Source organism: Solanum verrucosum, unplaced genomic scaffold (assembly GCF_900185275.1).
Source record: "Solanum verrucosum unplaced genomic scaffold, falcon-dt-bn FXZP01000049.1, whole genome shotgun sequence".
In the NCBI taxonomy this organism is placed as follows: domain Eukaryota; kingdom Viridiplantae; phylum Streptophyta; class Magnoliopsida; order Solanales; family Solanaceae; genus Solanum; species Solanum verrucosum.
In genome coordinates, this window is record NW_026020221.1 from 7,899,325 (window position 1) to 7,916,362 (window position 17,038).

The 17,038-nt window shown below is 34.0% G+C and overlaps 3 protein-coding genes and 1 non-coding gene across 4 annotated transcripts; 2 read left to right on the forward strand and 2 right to left on the reverse strand.

Annotated features, from left to right (window-relative positions):
• The first annotated feature begins 931 nt into the window (after nucleotides 1-931).
• On the forward strand, nucleotides 932-4,214 carry LOC125831699 (phosphatidylinositol 4-kinase gamma 4-like). The gene is given in 3 exon segments (XM_049510884.1): nucleotides 932-2,542; nucleotides 2,545-2,756; nucleotides 3,569-4,214. Coding segments are annotated over 3 exon segments (1,704 nt in total). The 5' UTR covers nucleotides 932-1,425; the 3' UTR covers nucleotides 3,944-4,214.
• Nucleotides 4,215-5,338: 1,124 nt separating this feature from the next.
• LOC125831713 (E3 ubiquitin-protein ligase SINAT5-like) lies at nucleotides 5,339-9,772 on the reverse strand. Its single transcript, XM_049510898.1, has 3 exons — nucleotides 9,247-9,772; nucleotides 6,356-6,742; nucleotides 5,339-5,932 (listed from the first exon to the last, which is right to left on the reverse strand). Exons 1-3 carry the CDS (start codon nucleotides 9,496-9,498, stop codon nucleotides 5,570-5,572), a joined length of 1,002 nt encoding a protein of 333 aa, XP_049366855.1. The 5' UTR covers nucleotides 9,499-9,772; the 3' UTR covers nucleotides 5,339-5,569.
• Nucleotides 9,773-14,050: 4,278 nt separating this feature from the next.
• LOC125831721 (cyclic pyranopterin monophosphate synthase, mitochondrial) lies at nucleotides 14,051-16,151 on the reverse strand. Its single transcript, XM_049510907.1, has 2 exons — nucleotides 15,887-16,151; nucleotides 14,051-14,928 (listed from the first exon to the last, which is right to left on the reverse strand). The coding sequence occupies exons 1-2, from the start codon at nucleotides 15,992-15,994 to the stop codon at nucleotides 14,332-14,334; spliced, it is 705 nt and encodes a 234-aa protein (XP_049366864.1). The 5' UTR covers nucleotides 15,995-16,151; the 3' UTR covers nucleotides 14,051-14,331.
• Nucleotides 16,152-16,608: 457 nt separating this feature from the next.
• Nucleotides 16,609-16,680, forward strand: TRNAQ-CUG (transfer RNA glutamine (anticodon CUG)). Its single transcript has one exon. It is a non-coding gene; the product is annotated as a tRNA-Gln (tRNA).
• Nucleotides 16,681-17,038: the final 358 nt, after the last annotated feature.

Consider the following 17,038-nt stretch of genomic DNA (forward strand, 5'->3'; position numbering starts at 1 on the left):
TTCACTATCATTTTTTCATTTCATACTTACTCTGACTTGTGTACTCGAGTCGAAAGTCTTTCAAAAATCGACTCTCTATTTCCACGAGATAATACATTTTATCCTCTTCAGATTTCAATTATGAACTATCACTCAATATGTTAATATTGTTGGGTTTTAAAAGGTGTGAATGGAAAATGAAGAGTCGTGATTTTTGTGAATAGTTGTGACTTTTATGAAGAGTTGTGACTTTTATGAAAAATTGTGACTTATATGAAGAGTTGCGACTTTTATGAAAAATTGTGACTTATATGAAGAATTGCGACTTTTATGAAAAGTTGTGACTTTTATGAAGAATTGAGACTTTTATGAAAAGTTGTAACTTTTATGAAGAATTGCGACTTTTATGAAAAATTGCGATTTTTATGAAAAATTGTCTTTTTTGTAAGGTTGTGACGTTTACCAAGGGTTATGACTTTTCCAAAGAATTATCTTTCCAATTAGGCACAATAAACACATATGTTTAAACTGCCATTTATTGTCTATAAATAGAGGCCTCCTCTTATTTTTCAACAACGAATTTTTTAAACTTAAGGACTTTTTCTTCTTCTATGTAAACAAATTCTAGTGTACTTTCCTACCGTTGAGTGGTTCGCTGACATTATAGTTTTAGGTGTTTCATCCTTGAGTAGGATCGTTCTTTTCTAGGAGAATAGTTTCCATTAACCTTGGGTATTTGAAATGAATAATTTCCTTAAGGACACACTATGTATTTAGTGGATTTAATTTTTTTCTTGTAGAAAAATATTTTGTATATTATTTCTAATCTGTTTCGGATTCTATTTTCTATAATTATTTTAAATTTAAAGTTTGAATGACAAATTTTGTAATTTATTTATTCAAAGGCAATTTCAAAGTTCAAACGGCTAAAATATTGATTTGTGGTTTGAGTAATATTCTTCTCCAACTGTACGTATTTTCTCCGTTCATTCACCGGAAAATTCGCCGGCACCGTTAAAAAATTCTCGGTATATCATCCTTCAAGCTATCCAATTTTCCTTCGATTCTTCTCCTCCTCCTGTAAGAATCCGTCCTCTATTCTTTGCCTTTCAATTTCCCTATCTAAAGCTATTCCATTTTCTCCATCCCCCAAATAGTTTTTTTTCAATTTTTTCCCCAAAGCTCCCAAAATTCATATTTTTTTTGGTAACTATAACATTTATTCAAGTAAAGAACCAATCTTGAATCTCTGGGGCTTTGGGAGAGGTTTTATTTTTTATCTTTTTTTTCTTAATTATTGTTACATTTGTAAGTAATATCTGTACAGATTGCATTGTGAAAAATGTGTTGAAACCCACAACACATTTTTCACTTGTTTAGGGTCTTTGATAATTTGTAGGTTGATTTGTGAATATAGGGTTTGGAACAAATTTTCCGTAGAGGAAAATGTCGTCTGCTGGGGTGGTTGCAATTAGTCCAATTTGTATAAAGAATATGGTAATTCCGCTTGTACATGGTCAAGAATCAATTTTGATTTACGTAGCTATGTCGGGTTCGATGATGCCATTAAGGGTTTTGGAGTATGATTCAATTGAATCTGTGAAGGTACAGATTCAGAGTTGTAAAGGGTTTGTGGTGAAAAATCAAAAATTGGTTTGTGGGGGTCGTGAATTGGCTAGGAGAGATTCACTTATCAGGGATTATGGAGTTTCTGATGGGAATGTTCTTCATTTAGTCCTTAGGTTATCTGATCTTCAAGTTATTAATGTGACAACTTCTTGTGGTGAAGAGTTTACATTTAATGTAGAGAGGAGTCGGGATGTTGGATATGTTAAACGTCAACTTGCTGAAAAGAAGGTTGGTTTAGGTGATATTGATGAACAGGAAGTGTTGTGTAAAGGTGAATATGTTGAAGATCGGAGGATCGTATATGATCTTTGCAAGAATAATGATGGGGTGATTCATTTGTTTGTGCGTAAAAAAGCGAAAATTAGGGCTAGACCATTGGACAAAAATTTTGAGTTGTCCATTGTGGCACCATACCAGAATGATGTGGTTAGAGAAAACGGGAGTGGGACTGAAACAGATCACAAAGTTTTGGTCCCGAGGAAGCCTCCTGATAGGGAAATATATTTGGAACCTGTAATTGTTAACCCAAGGATTGAAATTCCTGTGGTACTTAGGGATATGATTGTTTCTGCATTTGAAGGCTTAGATAGAGGAAATTATCCTATTAGATCAACTGAAGGCACGGGAGGAGCATATTTTATGCGTGATGCATCAGGGAATAAGTTTGTTGCAGTGTTTAAGCCAATTGATGAGGAGCCTATGGCTGTGAACAACCCCCAAGGGTTGCCTCTGTCAGTTAATGGCGAGGGCTTGAAGAAAGGAACAAGAGTTGGAGAAGGTGGTTTCAGGGAATGCGCTGCCTACATTTTGGATCATCCAAAGAGTGGACGACGCTCACTTTCAGGTGAGCTGAAAGGCTTTGCTGGTGTACCTCCAACTACTTTTGTGAAGTGCCTTCATAAGGGTTTCAACCATCCTGATGGTGTTACAGTTAAGCTGGGTCCTTGCAGAAATTCATGGAGAATAATGGCAGTTGTGAGGATTTAGGTCCTAGTTCTTTCCCTGTAGAGGAGGTGCATAAAATTGCAGTATTAGATATGAGGCTGGCAAATGCAGATAGGCATGCAGGTAATATTTTAATGAGCAAAGGTGAAGATGGCCAGGTTGAGCTCATTCCAATTGATCATGGTTACTGCTTGCCCGATAGTGTAAGTCATCTTTCGTTTTCCTGTCCATTTGGTGATATAATGTGATGTTGTTATTGTGCACACCCTAAGGATAGCTGTTGTGGGTTCCCTTGTCATCAAAAAACAAAAATGTGATGCTGTTATTTGTTTGATAGTTCGTGTTGCATCTCGTCATATTTTTGATGTTCCTCATTTTGGCCTTCATTTGTTGAATAATTCTTCTATCATGTCAGTAATCTTTCTTTTTATTTTGTTTATTCTCTCAAGTCCTTGTAACAAGAGATTTTTTTTTCTTTTATGATTTTAGGAAGCAACTGTGATGTAGCTTTAAACTCTATATGAACTATTTATCAGGAATTTTCATGTAACTACAAGCCCTTGCAATAGGGGGCATGAGCCTAGCATAGACTGTTGGATGAAAAGGAATATCATGTTGTGCTCATCATGTTTTAGTATCGATAGGATTTTAGTTCGCGAAATAGTAGTTGAGAGGCTCCTATCTTTACAACCCGAACCCCTCTTTCCTTTGCCTTGCTGTCAGAAGAGCTGTTATGATCTGCACCAGAAGGGCACCAAAAAGATCTTCTTATAAACATTTACTAGTATATTCCTTTGTTGTTTTGTTCTCTGCTATGATCCTGCTAATGAGCACTCAGCTTGTTCATGGCATTCAAGTTCTCTTGTTACATTCCTCTTTTTGATTAAAGATTGATGACATATTCCAAGACGAATTGGCAGAGAATGTGTAGATTTGTGAATGCTTGTTTTATGGTTTTCTTATGTTGTTTAGTCATCCTGACTTTTGAGTCCTTGCTACCTAAACAATGATGCAGTTTGAAGATGTCACATTTGACTGGCTCTACTGGCCACAAGCTCGTCAACCTTTTAGCTCCGAGACCATTGAGTACATTAAATCACTTGACGCTGAGGAAGACATAGGCTTATTGAAGTTATATGGGTGGGACATACCTTTGGAAAGTGCTCGCACACTGCGCATTTCCACCATGCTTTTGAAGAAAGGTGCAGAGAGGGGTCTCACACCATTTACCATAGGGAACATCATGTGCAGGGAAACCTTGAACAAGGAATCCGTGATCGAGGAGATTCTTCAAGAAGCATTGGACTCTAAGCCCCCTGGCTCAAGTGAAGATTCGTTCCTTGTATCCGTCTCCCATGTAATGGACCGTCGTCTTGATGAGATTGCCTGACGACATTTCACTCAAGAGTTGGTATATGGGGGGTGGTGTACATAGGAGTGTCTGAGGACACCCTTACTTTGCCAACATCAATTTCAAGAGACTATCTTGATTCTTACTTGTCAAAAGTAAAAACAAAAAACAAGAAAAAAAAGAAAAGAAAGAGATAACCTTAGATTTTTTTTGCAGTTTACTGGAAATGATCTTGCTAGGCTTTTAGCAAGTTCTATGTCAGTATCAATTGTACAAATACTGTAAAGTTTTTTACTCATATTTGGGTTATGGATAAAAGTAAAAAGACATAATATGTTATGATACACTGCAAATTACAATCTATCTCACATAAGCTTTAAAGAAAATTACTTCTATCACTCGTGACAATGAATTTATAGGAGTTTTCGATTAATGTCCACCATTTCTCAACATTTAAAGGTGACCTTCAAGTTCTTAAGTAGGAGGTGCATGTTGTAATGTCGATTCAATTCAAACTAAATTACTCAGCTGCTCGTGCTAAAAGCAGGATTTTTGCTAAGGGAATTCAAAAAAATTTGCTAAGGGGATTCAAAAAATTAAAGAAACAAGCATGCAAAAGATAAAAACATTAGAAACTGTGGCTAGCATAAATTGAACCTACATCATATAAGAGAATTTTGAACCACCTTTACCATTAGTCAAGTTTTTAGTTTGTACCAAGGGGTTTCAACATCTATTGTAAATAAAAACAAAATTTTGATCCTACATACAATTTTCCGACAAAAAGTGTTCAGATGAACCCTCTTCGGACCACCTAGATCAGCTGATGCCTTGTCAGATACTTCCTTTGGCACCAATGTATTTGTTCCTAAACCCTATTGAATCTTCTTGATGACTGGCTCAATTTCATGGAGGTTCTTTTCCAACCAACTCTCATTATTTAGCGGAATTTAACTTCTATATATTGACAAAAAATTTATTATACCATTTACGTATAGTATAAGTTAAATCCTTTTGATTGTTACTTAAATTGTGTCATATTGTTTAAATTCATCACTATGCAACAACAAAAAGTCTCATTTTATGTAACGACCAATTTAGTGTGATCACATTGTAACCTTAATATTTTCTTCTCATTCTATCTTTATTATTATTATTTGATAATCCTATTTTATCTTTTACCTTACATTTCCATAGTAGCTCTACCTCATACTTTACTTTTCTTGAAGTTTTATCATCCAAATTATTGAAGTGTAACATTACGCAAGGACAGAGAACATCGAACAATACAATCTATCCAAACATTGTATTCATTAAAACAATATACTACAATACAATACGATACATTATCAAACAATAGGTAACAACCATCCAAACAAAATGTTAGTGATGAGCCAAGTGAGCATTTTAGTACTACCATAGAATGAAGGCAGATTTGCAACAATGCAGGCACACAAGTAGGTGTTGTTAGGAGAAGTAAGTTAAAATGTTTATGGTACAAGCTCTTCCAAGCGTTAATAACAAAAATACACTGGTCAGTTCATACATATGAACAAAACTTTCCACACAGTTTTCGAACAATCTTCAATGTCTGAATCTGTTTATGTTTTGAAAAATCAGTACATGGGACAGCAAGAACAGTAGGTGTTGAGTTCAAAACCAGCATTAAGTACAGAGGTTGGGCATACATGCTCCTCCGTCAGGATTCTGTTGTTCCTTCCATATCCTTCCAGTTACTCGTAACTTAAGCTCCTTTCTCTCCCCTCCAGAAAAGAAAAGGGCCATGTTACGTTGTATGACGAGCCCATCATGACTATCCCTTACTTTCCTGTGACTGTCTCTTATGCTTCGGGGTGTACCCTCCCAGGTAAGTTTTCTTCCATTTCCCCCAACTTCCAGGCTGTAGCTATAGTTTCGAGCCTCCATCTCATCTCCCATAAACCGAAGAAACGCCATGTATACAGGAGCTGTTCCCAGCTGAAAGGCTTCAAAATGGAGACAGAAGCACTGACCAAAACAATTGAAAACCTGAAAAGAAAGTAACAGTCGCTTAAGATAAACTTGCTTTTGAGATCTTGTGGAATAAATTTAAAATAGTTCCTAAAGGAGTAAAACAAGTAAACCATACACGGTATGATATCATAACTCGAAATTTCAATAGCAGAAGTGTAATTCTTGATAAAAATCTTCCCACAAGATAAAAACTAAGGTGCAGATATGGCAAGCCATTTTATCAAGTGTAAAGAGAAAAAAAATGAAGCAGATGAATGCTAAAGGTTTACGTAGAGTAGACGCATTGAATGGTGACTACGCACCTTCTAAATATTAAGAGCCTTGATGAGATATCAGATGCTCAAATTTTGAAGAACATGTTAACTCAAAACACAAGGCCAATAATATCCTTTTAATTTACATACTGAGAATAAAACAAAAAGGAGATTTCCGACTTACTGTCAACATCCACGTCGCATTTTCTACTTCTCGAGGATTAGATTTGACATACCGATGGTTGAAAGTGCATCCTGAGTGCATGTCTACCTTGTGATCATCCCTCAAATGAGAAACCAAGTAAGGAATATCACCAACAACTGAGCACTCAGACCCAGCATACGGGCAGCTGTATGGTCTAAAGTTGCAAACTGACTCATGTTTTAGCTTACTGTAATAAGGAAATATCTCAGGACAGCCAACAGAGCCATATTTGCAAGGGAGCTCAAGCGATTCAGCCACCTTTTCCAGAGCTAAACATCTGATATCTCCAAGCTCCTGCCTACAAGTGGGACATCGGTTGTGAGCCCTCGCTTTACATGTCGAACAGATTGTGTGTCCATTGTGACACTGCAGCAATAAAACACACAAAATGATACATTAAAGGGTTGTTTGGTTTAGAAATAAGTTATACCAGTATTAGAAATGTTGAAATTAAAATTAGTAACCAAACAATGCATGTTTTTGTACCATGACATTTTTGCTAATACAGCAAAACAAATGTGCCATAAGTTTATTAACAAGAAATGGAGTTGCAGAGGGCATTGCAAAATTCATTACTATTCAGGGTTATGATTAAGTGTATTCACTTTTAGCTTCCCTGTTTGGGAGACTGATTTGGTACCGTACATTGGGTGGTAGAGTCAGCTAAGTAGCATATCAGATAACTGAATGGACTAGCTTGCAGCTTATAAATGGCTCCTACCAAATAATTAGAGAAAAAGCTAAGGCATCATTTCCATCCACACAAGTAATTAAAAAGACACCAGAAAGCCTCCTAATGCCAGTACGAACAGATAAAGCTATGTAGGGATATCTATCTTAAAAACATGCATAATTTTGCAAGAAAATGGACTTGGTATATCTTAGATCCATAAGCTAGCTCCGATACCATGTTAAGGAAATGGACCTTAGATGTAACTCGATCCCAAAAAGCCTATAAGGTGAGAATCTCCGTGACAATATAAACTAGGAAGACTGAACACATCTCAAAAGCATCGGTTTTACTCAATATGAACAACAATGTTACTGGAGGAACCTTCATTCAAGATCATCCACTTGAGCCCTACATACGCCACCCAACACTCATAATAGATAAGCTCAACTAATTCATAAACTAAACTCCATGTCAGTTTAAGCCATAATTACAAACAAAATTCATTGATTGGTAAGCAATAGCTGTGGATCATAGGATATTACACTGCCTGCAATCAAAATTCATGCCACTGTTGGATGGCAAGGAAAAACATGAACAGGGTGAAAGCGTATGTAATACATAGCATCGCGAGGGATAAGATATGACCTATTATGAAAAGCAAAGGAGTTGACTGAAATTTTTTAGCATTCAATTTCAAAATTAGAGGCTTCATGATTCAAGCACAATTACAGGTAATAATATGTGGATCTTGTTAAGGAAGTTCACATCTCACTATTCAGTACTTACGTGGTACTCCATAATCAAAATATCTTGTGGGAATATTACAATTGAATTAGTGTTTCACTACGGGGCTGTATAAACAAGGCCAGATTCTGCAATAGACAGCTTCGGAGTAATTGAAAAATGGGCACCTTAATAAATTTCTTTCCTGCAGTGGAATAAGATTAGCTTCTTTTATTTTTCAAACCTTTACAACAGGTTGTAAGCTTCTTATCATCTCACTATCTACAACAACAACATACCCAGTGTAATCCCACAAGTGGGGACTAGGGAGGGTAGGATGTACACAAACCTTACCCCTACCTTAGTGAGGTAGAGAGGTTGTTTCTCATAGACCCTAGGCTCAAAAGAAATGGTATTGTCTTACTATCTATTCCAGCCAATTTCCCAAGTAGCACCCTGCACGTCAAGATGAGAGCATCAATACTGGCCCAAATCAAGTCGAGCCAAGAATAACCAATCTTTGCTATAGTTGCAAGTTGCAAGGAGCTGGAGTTTATTTCCATATTAAACTGGAGAAGAGGTCAACTAGGTTAATTTTAGTGTTTTCGTCTCTCCTCTTGTATTGGGTAACTTTGGCTACCAAGGCTTATGTAGATGGGAAGAAATCATCTAGTGTATTTCTTCTCTGCTAGGATTTGAACCTGGTCTCCAAGTTGTGCAGACGCTTCATTAAACACTAGGCTACCCTCTTCGCTGCAAAACAATATCATTCAGAAAGGTAATTTTTTTTTTTTTTGCCTCCACTAAGATTTTGAGCATAAGACCTCATGATTCTCGTCTCTTAATTGACCATTAGGACACACCCATAGGTGCAAAAAGGAAAAGACTATCCGCAATGAATGGCTTCGAGTTTTGAAACGTAAGGCCTCTCATGAGCAAAGGGACAAACAAACCACTACACCACAAACCCTTCTTGCAATTGGAGTTGATTCAACACACAAGGAAGAAATAGAACACTAAAACAAACAACAATCAATCAAGCTAATTCCACCCAATGCATCAATAGTCCTATGCAGAACCAAATCTCAGAGTTCACCTAATAAGCCAGGCTCCAGAAGCTTGAAAGCTAAACCAAATCTAATTCATTCACTAACCACAAACAAACTCCCTAACTCACACCACTCCTCACTACTCAACTCACCAAATCCATAAAACAGAAAAAGGAAAAGGAAATTAAAAGTCTTGCAGATGATTCACCAGAGGAAGCAAATTGATGCTTCTAATATTACAATCTTCTAGCAACAAAAAACAGTCAAACAGGTAGATAGATCCCCAAAACTAGCCAACATATCATTTCAAGAAACTTAATAAATCTATACATCAAAAAATAGCACGACCCCAACAATCAAAATTCAATCTTTCCTCAATCAAACCAATAAAGGGGTCCAAAATTTTAGGTAGAAAGAGAACAAACCTGATGGATTGGAGGATACATAGAATTTGTACAAACAGGGCATTCAAGAAGCTCATGAACACTTGTTGTGGAATGAATTGCAGCAATCCCATCATTATTGCTGCTGCTATTGTTAATATTGTTGTTGTTGTTGTTGGGTGTCTTTGAAGATGAATATTGAGAATGAATAATATGTGGGTGATGTAAAGGGATCTCATCATCATCTATCATACCATCTGAAGATGATACACATTCAATGCTATCCAACTCCATTCTTGACACAAAAAGATCAATTCTTTATTCAGTAAAATCAAGAATGTATGATTTTTTTTTCAAATTCAACACTCTCTGTATTTAGATGTGATGAATTTCTGGGTTTTTGAGGTAATTTGTTGATGGGTTTCCATCAATTTTTCTTTTTCTTTTTCAAATCATTGTTTTTGATTCAGAGATTGAAGAGACAAAAGAAGAGAGACAGAAACCTTTAAGCTTCTGCTTGGAGGAAAGAATGGTGCTTTTTTCCACTTTTATTGACTGCTTTTCTATTTTTGTTTGCTTTAAAACCTTGTGGGTATTTATTCTATTTTGCCTTCATACATAAATATCCTCCTAAATTTTAATTTCCACATTTCAATTGCAATGTTTTGATTGAGCACATAAACATTTGATAAATTGTTTCTATTACACTTTATTAAGATGGTTCTACCCCATTTTATTCTATTGTATTGTTTATGTTATTTTACTAAATATCAATGAAAAATTTCTTTTTGTGTACCGACTAATTTGATATGATCACATCGTTATCTTAATTAATTAGGGATGAATCTACGTGAACTTCAGGGGTTCATTTGAAACCCTTGAATTGAAAAATTATATTGTGTATATAAGATCCTCATAACATGACATACCTCTGAATAGTAAATTAACCTCATAACATACCTTGTCTCTTTTAATTATTGCATGAGTCTCAATTGGAAGACATAATACATAAACATGACCTTTAACTTGGTATTAGTTGACAACTATGACGTTTAACTTTGGGTGTGCACAAGTAGACATTTGAACTTGTATAAATTTGAGCAAATGGGCATATTCGTCCTACTTGACACCCTACATGAATATTTTGTGTCCCTACGTGGCCTCCTACGTGTAATACGATTCACTAAGGCAAACAATGGCGAATTTAGAGCCAAAAAAAAGGGCAATCGCACCCGTGCTCTGTTCGTAAAATTAGATATTTTATATGTATATTTTTTAAGATTTTGTATAATATTATATTCTTGCATCCGTACTACAAAAAGTCTAAACGGTCCACATGGTTAAATGTTGAGCTTTTGACCTTGAGGATTAAGGATCAATTCTCACTTCAATACATTTTACTTGGTACACCCATGTTCGAAAAATCCTAGATTCGCCTCTGAAGGCAAATACGTATAATTAAAGAAGGTGACATATTTTAAGTGGTTAATTTTATTTATATAGTGGACACTTAAAAACATGCTAAAAAATAATCAAAATTTAAATTAAAAATATCTAACAAAAATAATGTATCATATGTTTAGATATTCAATCAAAATAAGTCATAATTCAAATGTATAAATAAAATTTATTGAAATTTCATATTAAGCCATTTTATTTTGTTTGAGGAAGTACATCATAATAAAGAATGGTGGGTTGGTTAAGAGGGTTGTTCAACTTCAATTAAGACAGAAATTAAGATTTTTCTTTAGGTTGAAAGAGACTTTTTTTCTTTAATTAGTGATCAATGAGATTTGACTTATTTAAAACAAAAAAAAAGATCTTAAGCTTTTTAAATTCAAGTAAAATCCCCCTAAATATAAAAGATAAAATTATATTTAAAATTATTTACCTCTCTCTTAATTGATCTTTCTACTTGACATGACAAGAAAAAAGAGAAAAGGAAAAAAGAAAGAAAAAGAGAAGAGGAGAGAGGTGAGGTTTTCAAATTTTAAACTTGTGGAATTGAATAATGGGATACTGGAATCTTTTTAAAAGTTTAAGAAGTTTTAATATTCACTAAAAAATTTCCCAATTTTAATAGTGGCTTAATATATTAAATTTATTAGTAATAAATTTTTATTTAGGTATTTGAATTATAGCTTATTTCAGTTGAGGACCTGAATATATGATAATATGTGTTTGTTAGACATACTTAATTCAAATATTGAGAAAATATTTACGTATATTCTCAAGCATCTATTATATAAATAAAAAAAAATCAGTTAAAATATATCACATTCTTTAATTATATACATTAATCTCATATAAGCCGTAAAACCCTTATTTATGATTATGTTTATATCTAATAGAAATATGTATCTTATATTCATATGCTCAATTGAAACTAATCGCAATTTAACCTTATATTCATATGCTCAATTGAAACTCGGCCCCAATATGTCAAATCATTACCTTCCCACTAAACAGGAAGGTATCATTATTGCCTCATTTTGGACACCACGAATCAGAATGCGGCACGTCACCACACATTTTCCTTCTTCCTTTTTTCGAGCTGCTGCTCACGTTCTATGGCCAACCCCAACAACTTTCACTTTTGTCACTATTATAAAAAATAAATTATACTCTATATTTATATTAAGTAAATAAATAAATATAAGGTATATTTTTATTTATATATATGTATTACTATTATTTAATTATAATTAAATACTATATATTTTTAATCATATTTTTAAAATAGTTTTCATGAAGAGATTTTTTTTTTCTTTCAAGTCAATAGTCAATTGGATTTTAATGGTCTGTCCAAATAATTTCAAAATTAATAGTCAGTCTTGTCTATATTTTTTAACTTGGAGTTTTAAATTAAAAGAGACCTTCGAGTCTTTTTTAAATACAGGAAAAGAGATTCAAGTTTTAATTAATATATGTAGAATATACTTTATAAATATAAATCAATATTAATAACACATAGTTTAAAAATCTCAAATTATTTAACAAAGTAGCTTTTTAAGACAATAATTACTCGTTGAGTAATCATATGATAAATCTAACTCGAGGAAAAATTAAGATTTAAAATTATTTGAAAACTAGTAATGAATTTTTTAAATAATTATTAAAATTTTAATATCTACTTACAAGTTTTTAATAATTTTCTCAAACCCATTTAATTGTGAAAGACTTGGTCAATATCCCTTTCACTTGTAGTATTTTCCAAGTTATACTTTTTAGCTTAAATTCTGCCACTGACATTTTATTCTATCCTAAAATCAAGAATATTGACTTGTTCTTATTAGAAAATGTCAAAACGTAAAAGAAAAATAAGAAGTAAATAGACGGCCAAGATGGGGACTTTTATTCAAATAATGACAAAAAAGAATTAGAAAACAAGCAATTTCAGTGTAGATTCCATCTCCTAAAATGATTTTTCTTTAATTAGTATCTATAACAATGTAAATAATTTTAGTAAAGATGAAGAGTAGGTAATACATTTTATATATATTTTTTAAAAAAAGTAGAAGAACTGAAGTAATCAGATCTACATTGAAGAGTGAGTGTAATATTCATCGATCAAATCATTCTTTCAAAGAACTAATTATAATCATCTCGGAAACAACTTCAACAACACCTTCACTACAAAGAGTAGTGTAGCAACACATAAATAAATAAATTGACCTTGAATATACCATGTACTTTTTCGACGAAGAGGATTCAGTTGAACCCCTTGCACCCCAGAGTTCCGCCCCCTAGTCCCTCCTTGTCATCTCAAGACCAAGTCTCTCTTTCTTTTCTTTCCATCAGATTTTACACACTACTTAAAATACAGATGATGAATCCTACACCTACCAACAAAAATTGTCATAGAAAAGGATGGAAGGAGGAGTTATAAAGCAACGTCAATGAATCATAAGATGTTGACAACAATAACATACTCAATGAAATCCCACAAGTGGGTTCTGGGATGGGTAGGGTGTATGCTGACGTTACTCCTTACCTCGTGGAGGTAGAAAGGTTGTTTCTGGAAATAAGATGTTAGGTAAATGACAAGCTAGTTTCTTAAGGTATCAAGTACTATTCCTGGAAAAAGAAATTAAAAGAAGTTCCTTCAAAGGTAAGCAGATTACGCAGCACGGGTTCCATCTTCACTCTACTGAAAATGGAAGGAGATGACAAAGAGAACCAGAAAAAGAAGGAACATAATATGTAAAAAGATGGGGTGAAGAATACAACACCTGATTCATTGAAGAATATACTGTGATGAAAATTCTCACTCAGATAAATGCACAAGAATTCATTCTTATAATTGCCAAGAAAGAAAGTTGATAGTAAAAGCAATTGATAAATCTACAATTGGTTGTGTGTAACACATACTTGAGCCATCAACTCTTTACTGTATTCCAACTGTTCTATTCAAATACTTCAGTGACCTAAACTATGCGCTATACATTGACACACAAATAAAACACAACTTCAAATACTTCAGCGACATATATGATATCACAGTAACAGTACCAAATACTTCCAGTGACATATGATACCTCAGTAAATACTGCCAAGTACCAACACTGTCGGAGGAAAGCCTTGATATTGCTCTTGCGAGCATGTTCTTTTAACTAGCTGAATGTTACATCTCAAATTCTTGATCTTTTCAAACAAGTTATTTTTGAAATTCTAGTTTTACTGAGATGTAACTGTTCCTTCACTATATTTACTAGTGTATTTATGGTGTAAATTTCCTGTGAGGCTTGCGATGAAACTTTCAGAGGTTGTGCTGTGTACTTTAAGAACTAATAGAGTGGATGGTTTTTATGCTCCTGTAACTAAATATAATTAACCATGACAAAATAGTTAGTAGAGTAGTTAATAGATAGGAGTGCAAGGAAAATGTTCTCAAACACATGTCGTACACTTAACAGATCCTAGTTAAAATCAACTTCAGAAGTATCACCATTTTATGTTTATGGACGGATCATGTTTTCACTAGCTATCTATTTATATCCTAATGCAGAATTACCACATTTTATAGCAAAGGGACATTTGATGGAATGGAAGTGACATACATAATTCCCGCAAGCACTGGCTTTCATGCTGTTAATGCACTTGCCTTCTCATGTCTTTAGATTGTGATCATTTGTCCCTGGACCAGTCCCCACTTTTACCTCCAGTTTTACGTTCAAGCCTGATATCTGTAATCTGAATATTCTTCGAAGCGGCCTTGCACATGTCATACACTGTTAGACTAGCAACAGTTACTGCTGTCAAGGCTTCCATCTCCACACCAGTTTTTCCATCTGAGGCAGCTTCCCCTTCTATTTCAACGCTAAAATCTTGAGGGTTCAAAGCCAAGTCCACTCGGACATGTGTCAAGTTGATGTTGTGACATAGTGGGATGAGATTGCTTGTTTGCTTCGCTCCACAAATTCCAGCTAACTTTGCCACACTCAGGACATCTCCTTTTCCCACTTGATTGGCTGAAACCAGATCAAATACCTTACGTCCTAAAATAACCTTGCCACGTGCAATGGCCACTCTCCTGCTAATATTTTTAAGAGATACATCCACCATTTGAGCTTCACCTTTGCTGCCAATATGTGTCAATCCAGCAAAAGATTTTTTATCATCCATTTCGACAGTACCAAGCTTCAAGTCTTGTGTCATACTTTGATTGTCAATGGAACCAGAAAGGCTAGACGGAGGAGGTTCACCAAATACAGATTCCATTTCCTAGTAAGAAGATGAGCAAAAATTTTCAGAAAGCATCCAACGCCTATTTTTTACAAGATTCAAGCAACAAAGCAAATAATTACGGCTAATAAAATGAAGTCGGTCACTGACAGCTCATAAAAATCGTTTCGGTTCAACGGCTAAAGCTATGTCTCCTTCATGAGTCATGAGTAATATCCAATGAAAATATGAGATTAAATACTTATATTCTTTTGCAAAATATGAGTCCAGAATTAACTATCTCCTCCCTTTTCCCACTTTTCATTAGTACGAACCCTGGTAAACTTTCAAGTCTCATCATTTACACTCTGCAGATTAAGTCATTCTCAAAGCTCTGGCTGCAAATAAGCAAACATTTTGACCAACTAACATAAATGGTTCATGCACAAACTCCAAGGTTTATTCAATAGAAGCTGACAAGAGGTAATTGGCCCTCTATTGCATTTTCCAAGCATTAAGAAAAAACATAGCTCGGTATCTATCGACACCAACCCGTTCAACCTGTTAGTTGCCCAATGGGACACAGGATGAGATTCCAGATATATTATTTAAATCAATCAGCTGATTGAATTTTAAAATGTCTTCAACAGAAAGATCTCAAGCCTTTAATGATTGAACTACCAGTTCATTATACTGTTAATGAACCACAACATTCATCTAATAAGTAAACATAAGACTAAAGTCTCAAAAAGAAAAACGTTAAAATCTTGAAACAAAACTTCAGCTTCCGTTTGGCCATAAATTTTGAAGTTGAAACTTGCAAATTGAGTTTTTAAAGTTGTGATTTTTGGAATTTGAAGTGGTGTTTGGACATGCATTTTACTCAGAAAAGATTTGAACTTTTGTGAGTGGAAATCCCAAAACTCCAAAAACTAATCTAAGCCATATTTTGGGAACTTGAAAATATTCTTGATCAGATTAAATTTCATGAGCAAACAGATATTTGAACTAGGCATACCTGATTGAGCTCGGAAATAGCTTTAGACATATCATGGTTACCAATACTACTAAATAACCTTCTTGATAAAGGTAATGCTGTTCTTAATCCAACTCTGTGAAGAAACATCACTATTCAACTGCTCCAACAAAAACCCTTAACTGCAATCAGACAAAATTACAAAGAGCAAAGTCAAATTTTGAACTTTCATTGAGGCATTTTCACAAACACTTTGACTACAATACTATACAAGCTCAAAATGAATATTGGGATTAATGTAGAAACAAGTAATTAAAGAGAAAAATTAACCTGCCTGATTTAGGTAAGCACTTTGTCCGCACCGGATAAACTCACACGGTGTAATACCTGCAATATGAATTTTTTAAAGCATAAAATATTAAAACTAAATTTATATCTAGTAAGACATGAATTTATAATTGAATTAGATAATACTGAATTTAGATATTTCTTTAAAAATAAAATAAAAATTATTTAGCAAAATTATGTCATACTTGAAAATACTTTTTTAAATTGGCATTAAAAACAAAAATTAGAGATAAAGAGGTTGTTCGTGCTTAAACTTATATAATTTTTTTTATCTTACTCAAACACTATAAAATTACTGTAAAAAACTATTTTGATTGAAAAGGCACTATGTATTTGGCTTTATAAATTTTGAATTAGTGTTTTGCTTAAGACAGAAATAATATATTAATATTTGGTACAAGTATTGCAACACAGATGGTTCTATGGTCTAGTGGTCAGGACATTGGACTCTGAATCCAGTAACCCGAGTTCAAATCTCGGTAGAACCTCACTTTTCCTTCTTTTTTTTTTTGTGTGTTTTTAAGAAACATTTAGAGGATATTTCGCTCGGACTTTTCAAAAGTGTTAGTGTATCCGTGTTGGATTCTCTAAAAATACACTACTTATAAAAGATTCATCATGCACGACATTTTTGTGAAGACTGAGCAACATAACTAGAGTAGGATATCGTCAATCATCCTACCGGACGAGTAATAGCTTTCCCTCTTCTCCCTTCTGGAGTCACTATTAATTGGACTTGGACTTTATGTTAATGTTATTTTGTAAAGTTCAACTTCAAATCCATATTTCAGAAGTTTTGAACTTTAAAGTGAGATTTAATTACGATTCATAGTTACATGTAAGCAA